General features: G+C 41.6%; 1 protein-coding gene across 3 annotated transcripts in view; it reads left to right on the plus strand.

Moving 5' to 3' along the window:
• The window catches only part of MYBPC1 (myosin binding protein C1), a 70,389-nt gene extending 67,857 nt beyond the window's left edge, over positions 1 to 2,532 (plus strand). For all 3 annotated transcript variants that reach the window (XM_041485987.1, XM_041485984.1, XM_041485986.1), the window contains one exon: positions 1,812 to 2,532. In XM_041485987.1, the coding sequence (XP_041341921.1) occupies positions 1,812 to 1,912 (101 nt within the window). In that variant the 3' untranslated portion in view covers positions 1,913 to 2,532. The remainder of the gene's footprint in view (positions 1 to 1,811) is intronic.
• The last annotated feature ends 4,404 nt before the right edge of the window (positions 2,533 to 6,936 follow it).

Raw genomic sequence — 6,936 nt, forward strand, 5'->3', positions numbered from 1 at the left:
AATGAAAATATCTTTATAAGTTAGCAGCATGATGGTTTTAAGGCATACAAATTCAGATTTTAGTAATTGTTTGTTACGGTAATTCTTAGTAGTATATCCCATTCCTTCTAATGGTGCATATTTTTCAGTGGAATTTAACAGTGCATGACTTAGCATGATTAATTAGCATGAATAAAATGCAAGTAATAAAAAGAGCACTATGTATTTACAGCAAGTTTTTTTTTTAGGAATATGCCTCTACATAAACAAAATATTTATTTCAGCGTTAACTTATTTTAAAAATGAATGATCTATAGCTCAACTTGCACTCCATGAGCTGAAAGAATGCCAAAAAGCTGAAAGAATGCCAAAAAGCATGCTTTTTTTTTTTATTTTGGTCTGTATTGTGCATCTACCTAAGGCTGGGGCAAACACTTCTGCCACAATGATGATGTTAAATGAGACAGCACAGTCTCATAATCACTAGTAACTAATAGCATTTTAATTGAATAATCCTTGTGTTAATAAGGGTTATAAGTTCTTAAAAATCTGTACTCGGCATAAATGTTGTATGTAAGTATCAGCTCAATTGCATTTAGCTGAAGCATTCAGAGAGTGTTATCTTCACCCTGGCAATGTACTTTTGCTTTAAAGCTTTTGGTGTGTTCCAGAAAAAGCTCAGAAGGTAAGTGCAGCTATCAGTGCGCGGTTTGCAGCTTGCAGAACACAATATTCATGCAGATTTGTAAAGGGAATAGTAATGGTATATAGCTTTCTTAAAGCAATTTACACCCTTTGTCTGGAGAAAGGGCAGATTCTAAAGTTTTTAGCAAAATATTTGTCTTTCTCCCACTGTTTCTTCCAAACATCATCTGATTTCAATGAAACTAACAGAAATACTGGTGTTTAATTTCCATGGCTTTTGTATCAGTGGCATGGGGCATCCACAACCACTATGAGCAACATGTGCCAAGGTCTCACCACCTTCACAGTGAAGAATGTCTTCATTGTATCTAAACTTCACCCACCGTTTTCCAGTCTGAAGCCACCACCCCTTGTCCTATCACAACAGGCCCTTGTAAAAAGTCCCTCTTCAGCTCTCTTGTAAGTTCCCTTTAGGTACTGGAAGGTGCTCTGAGGTCTCCCTGAAGCCTTCCCTTCCCCAGGCTGAATAGTCCCAACAAAAAGTGAAATTTTTAAGTGAATTTAAAAGAAAATCCAGAATGATTCCTCAGACTTCCCCAGCAGATGAAAATTTCAGCTTTCATTATCTCTCCCTCTGGAGACTGTATCTGAAATCCTGGCTTTTAAAATATGATTCTTTTATGGATGTCATCCCACTTGTCATTTTCAAGCAACATGGTAAATATTTTGCTAAATACCTAGAAACCATTTTAGGACCCAAAACTAGAATAAATTGAATATCTCTGCATGTTTTCCACAACTCATCCTGGTCAGTGTTTCCTACATTGTTCCCCCTGCACTGACTTCCATCTGTGACCATGCTCCACCCAGAGTGATGGAAAGCCACGAGAGTTATTTGAAGTGAAGCTCATCATAAACTATTGCATGTGGTGAGATAAATGACTGAATATATGATACCCTAGAAATGAAATTCACCCTGCACAAGAGGACAGGAAAGGTCTGTATAGTACCAACTAAATAATGGGTAGATGTCACACTGGACTTTTGAGCAGGGCTGAATTTTACCACATCTCGAAGTATGTAACAGGGACTGACTAAAACTTGTCACTCATGCCAGAGAATAAAGGTACAAAGCTGTTGCTCCAGGGACCTTCACCCTGAAGATTACCTGTTTTCCTTGTTTGTAGGTGGGCTTTCATTCTTCAAGCTATTAATGGATGGAGTGCCTCCGCACATCATTGACTCGTATATGCGTGAAGTGCAGGCAGACAAAACTGAAGGGAAGTGAGAGTCCGTCCACAGTGCTTCCTCCCACTGCACTGGAAGCTGGTAGCAGAATAACAACATTTTAGTTCTTGCAACGACAGAAAAACATGTGTGGTGGGGGATTTTATGACTTTTTTTCTTTTCCTTAATTGTCCTTTTGTTTTCCCTACCTGCTCTTACTGAAAAGAAAGAATTACGCATGGATTGCTTTGAGGTTGAAATGAAATGAACTGAAGACAACACGCGTTTTGTAATGTTCGGCTTTATTTTGTTTGATACCGTGTTCTGTTTTTTAATGAGGAAAGAGGGGAAGCTGTGTAACAAGCATAAGGAGGCAGTCAGTCTGTTCTCAGTGGTACAAAGCGTATCTTTCTCAGACTGGAAGTACATGGATTAGCCAGTAGATGTGCAATAAGATCCTTGGAATACATACCTCTGATAATGTATCTTATTCACCTGAGAATTGTTTAACAGAATATGGTTTTACTATAATGTAACTAATGCATATGTAATTAATGATCATTTAAGCTGAACATATCTTCCTATAGAAGTTTTGATTTCCTAAATCCAACCCATTGGTCTCTCAATTTAACTGAAATTGTTTTATTTAATGTACAATAAACATGAAGTGTTTAAGATCTATTAAGTTCTTATTTACTTTTTTTTTCTGTCTCATTTTACCACATTTCTTCCTTTATTTCCAATTACAATAAAGCAGGAACTTGTGCCCACCGTGTGGAGTGGGAAGCAGTATCAGCAGTCACCTAACCCAGTGGGCTTACACCTTAAGATAGATGATACAGAATGTGAGTGGAGATAAATGCTACCGATACATGCAACTTTTTATGTGTGCATTTTTCAACATTTTAAATGTGACAAATGCCAGCCATGATGGATCCAATCCCTTTCCCCAGTAATTCATGGCGCTCTTGTAGGCATCACATCAGAAAAGGGACTCAGACATAGCACTGGTGAGTTCACCATGCATGGCAGAAGTACCTGAGATAAGGTAGAATGTCTACATTTCTTCTCCAACTCCAGCATCATTAACCTCCAAGCTCTTTAGGAGAGGGGGTGATTGTCCCTGAGCCTCCAGCAAACCCTGCAACATGAGAGACACAAGGTCACACATATTTTGGCCCGGTTGTCAGTTCCTTATTGCCCTGACATTTATTTACCAATTCTCACTCTGGCTGTACAAACAGGCCAGGTTATGTGCTCACTGGCTAATGACTGATCTCCAATTAGGGTTTATAAAGATAAAGGCCTACTTAGACCAGTAGTATATCACAAGTTGTTTATTTGATGTCAGCACATTTTCAAACATTCAGCAGTCAGTAATTATGCAATAATAAAAGAATGTGTTACTCTGAACTGCCACACCTAAAGTAGTGTTTTTTACAGTTGTGCTCCCACTTCTTTCACTTTGGGGATCTGAGTGCATTTTCTCACATTGTTCTGTAAATCTTACTCTGAGAGATGATAGATAGATAGATAGATAGATAGATAGATAGATAGATAGATAGATAGACAGCTACATAGATTCTTTTTTTCTCTCTTCTTTTTATCTTAAACTATTGCATGTGGTGATTTCTTTTTATCTTAGTGATTTCTTCTAGTGCTATCTGTGCAGGGAAGCAATTCTGCATTCCCAGTGATCCTGGACACCCCTCCACACCCCACCGCATTTCACCCTGCTGCTGCCAAAATCAATCCTCTCCTACACATTCACTCACACCCATACATGAAAGAAAGCAACACACCTACCAGGAAAATAATTTCATACAGTAATTATTTAGTAATTAGTAATTTCTGTTTATTCTGTATCTCACCAGTGAATTGAGACTCCCTCCATCCATCTTGAAGCACAGAAAGCTGCAGGAGAAGGTCAGTTTGATTAAATGCCATAGAGATTTAAGCATTTAAGCACATGGCCCTCATTTAAAGTAGTATCAGTCTGTTACAGTCAGCACCAAAAGCTACAGTTATTGTGAGTTTCTGCTTGTCAGTGAGCCCAAAAATGAAGCACACAGCCATCTGCACTTTGTATGCATAATGTTTACAGCTTCAAGGTTACGTTTATCTGCCTCCTCAGTCTTAATATCCCACACATAAGAACCTGGAAGCCAGCATAACCTCAGCTCCTGCGGGCTCTCTGTGGATGGAATTAGCTACTCTAATTTCTCCCAGATGCCAGCGTTGTTAAACAACAAGCTGAACTAAGCTCCTTTTCCCTGTGTGAACAGTAAGTGTTGTACTCAGCTGCCCTCAATTCCTCCCCCCTGGCACTGCCCAGCATTTGCCATTGGCCATGCCTCGGGCTGGGATGCACCACGCCAGGGAAGCACAGGGCACCAGGCCGTGGCTGGGGCTCAGAGGAGGGGGCATTAACCTGCTCTCAATCCAGACTACAGTGAGCAGCCACCACTCTGCATTAAGAGTTAACTGACTTTGAGAGAAATGATTGGATGGCATGGGACAGGACAGGGATTTCTAGTGATTTAAAACAGGCTGCTGAACCTTATCTTCAGAATAACAGGTGAAGTTTTGGTTTATGACAATTTGCTCTATGGCACTCCCCAGGAATGATGTTTGGTGGATGTAATAGTGACCAAACCCAAAGAGTTAGGAAAATGCTAATGAAATCTGCAGTTAATACCAGCTTAGGAAAATAAAGAGGTACCAAAGACAGCAACTACAGGAGAAGCAACTTAGAGGGAACAGAAGAACCAGAATATCATGCTGTAGAAGATGTGACAAAATGCTCCAAAGAAATTTCTCCAAAGCTACAGGTATTTCCAGGTAATTAGTGAACCTGAAAGAGACCTAGGAGTAACAGAGGATAGCAAATACATGTAAACACACATAGACAGACACAAGAAGATGAATCAAAGTTAATTTAAAATATTTTAGTTTATTTTTAATGAAGCCAGAAGAAAATATGTGGACTTCTCTTGGCTTCTATTTGCTTTCTTTGCCCATGGAAGGTTAATTGGTATATAAATATAGAAATACAGCTCCATTCTCAAATTGGTATATGTGGATCTTGATACGGGCACTGCAGTTACCAATTTGCATTGGAAGAGCTACTGCCAGCACACTTTTTCCCTTACTGAAAAAGATCTCACAAATATAAAGGAGAGGAAGAAAAAAGAGATAAGTAATCTTTAAAAGATTATTTAAATTGGGATATACTGTTAATAAGGTCTTTATGAAGAGTCAGAAATTTTTTAAAGTATTCCTTTTATAAGAAATATTTTAAGCTTCCTGAACTTCCTTTTAGGGGGAAAAGTAATACTGGTACCTTTTACAGAGCATTGTGAAGGGTCTCTTACTTTATGAAAGTCTTTTGTTGCATTTTGAGATTCTGGAGCAAAAGGCATTCTATTTTAAGCACAGTGTACTTACTGTCACTTGACTTTCATGTCCTGCTTTCCTGACTGACAGGTAAAGCTGCTGCTTTGGAAGCAAAACTGTATCTTGAATGCTGAAGAAGCACTAGAAGACTAAACACACTGGACTTAAAATTCTGTGTTCCCTTATTCTATGCTTTGTTGATGAATACTTTTGAAATTAAAACAAACAGCTCCCCAAGCCCAGCGATAAATTCAGTAGGGAATCTCGTTTTTTCTCTAATGTGGCCCTTTTTCTCTAATGTGGCCCTAAAAGGGGAGGCCCTTTCCCCTCCACTTCTTTCCCCAGTTTCTCTTTTCCTCCAGCTATCCAAAGAGCAATCTCTCCATAAATACCAGTTCTACTATGCTCATTGACCACAGTGATGCACAGGGTATTAAATGAAACAGAGTTTTACCTTCTTCCAAATGTAGTGATTCTAGTGAACTGGGGATCTGACTGGTTGTGGATCTGTCAGATTTCCCTTTTGCTATTCTCCAGTTGGCTGTAACTGAACCTATGTTATATGTTACTTCTCTCTTGCTAACAGTTCCTATCCCCTCTGCTTTAGCCTCTAATGACAATTACTGCACCATACTGTTTTTAGTGATCTGTAAATTAAATCAGCTGATGAATGATGTAGCACTTGGAATGCGCGCAGCACACTGGGATTTGGAAACCACCATTTAACATGTGCCAAGTATTCCTGACTCTTGCAATAAAGAAACCTACTCAAACACATAACTTTATCGGTTGAAGTGAATCAGCTCCCTTTGAATAACAGGAAGCGGCTCTGTCCAGGAAATTGCAGTGTCTGGACAGAAAGCTGCACCCTCTGGCTCACAGCAGAGTAACTTAAAAAAGAGAATTTCCAACACTAAGAAGATGCCATTGTATTTTGCACTTTCTACTTCAGCTACACAGCTTTTCCTTGGCCTCACCCAGAAACCACACACCTTCCTGGAGATTCAGGGATGCATCTAAAATCCTTCACATAACCAATTCAAATAACTTGATGTGCCACAATTTCTCAAAAGGCACATTTGTTTTGAAGCACCCTCTCTAAGCAAGCCAAGGATGTGAAGTAAGTCCTGCGTAACACCGTGTGCAGCTGCTCCCTAACACATTAACACCAGAACTCTCCAGGCAACGGGTCCCCTCTGGGTGCTGGAGGGATCCTTGGGTGATGCCGTGGGGCCACGCCCCTGCATGCACGGCTGCCCCGTCCTGCTGGTAGGAGGGAGGTCACCTGCTGCTCCAACCCTGCCTTTATGCTTTGCTCCAGCAAAAAATCCTTCTGGCCACCTGCTGCGTGCACCCGCGCCGTGGCCACTATCTGCATGATAAAACTTGTGAAAGGGAAGTAAGACGAACGAGGCAAATCCCGGCTGAGAGCGGCACTCTTTCACCCCGCCGAGATGAGAGGTGCGCGCACGGCCGCCTCTCCCCGGGGACACCACCGGCCCTGACCGCCCGCGGCCTGCGGAGGCGGCGGGACGGGCCCTGCCGGCCGCACCCCGCCCCGACCGAGGGCTTCCCCGCCGCCCGGGCATCCCCAGCCCCACACGGCGAAGCGGGGCCGTGCCCGCTCCGGGACTGGGGCCGTGAGAGCGCCCGGCATTCGGGGCGAAGGAGCCAAAGCCGAGCCGGGGA

The sequence above is a fragment of the Pyrgilauda ruficollis genome, unplaced genomic scaffold, assembly GCF_017590135.1.
Source record: "Pyrgilauda ruficollis isolate IOZ18807 unplaced genomic scaffold, ASM1759013v1 scaffold73, whole genome shotgun sequence".
In the NCBI taxonomy this organism is placed as follows: domain Eukaryota; kingdom Metazoa; phylum Chordata; class Aves; order Passeriformes; family Passeridae; genus Pyrgilauda; species Pyrgilauda ruficollis.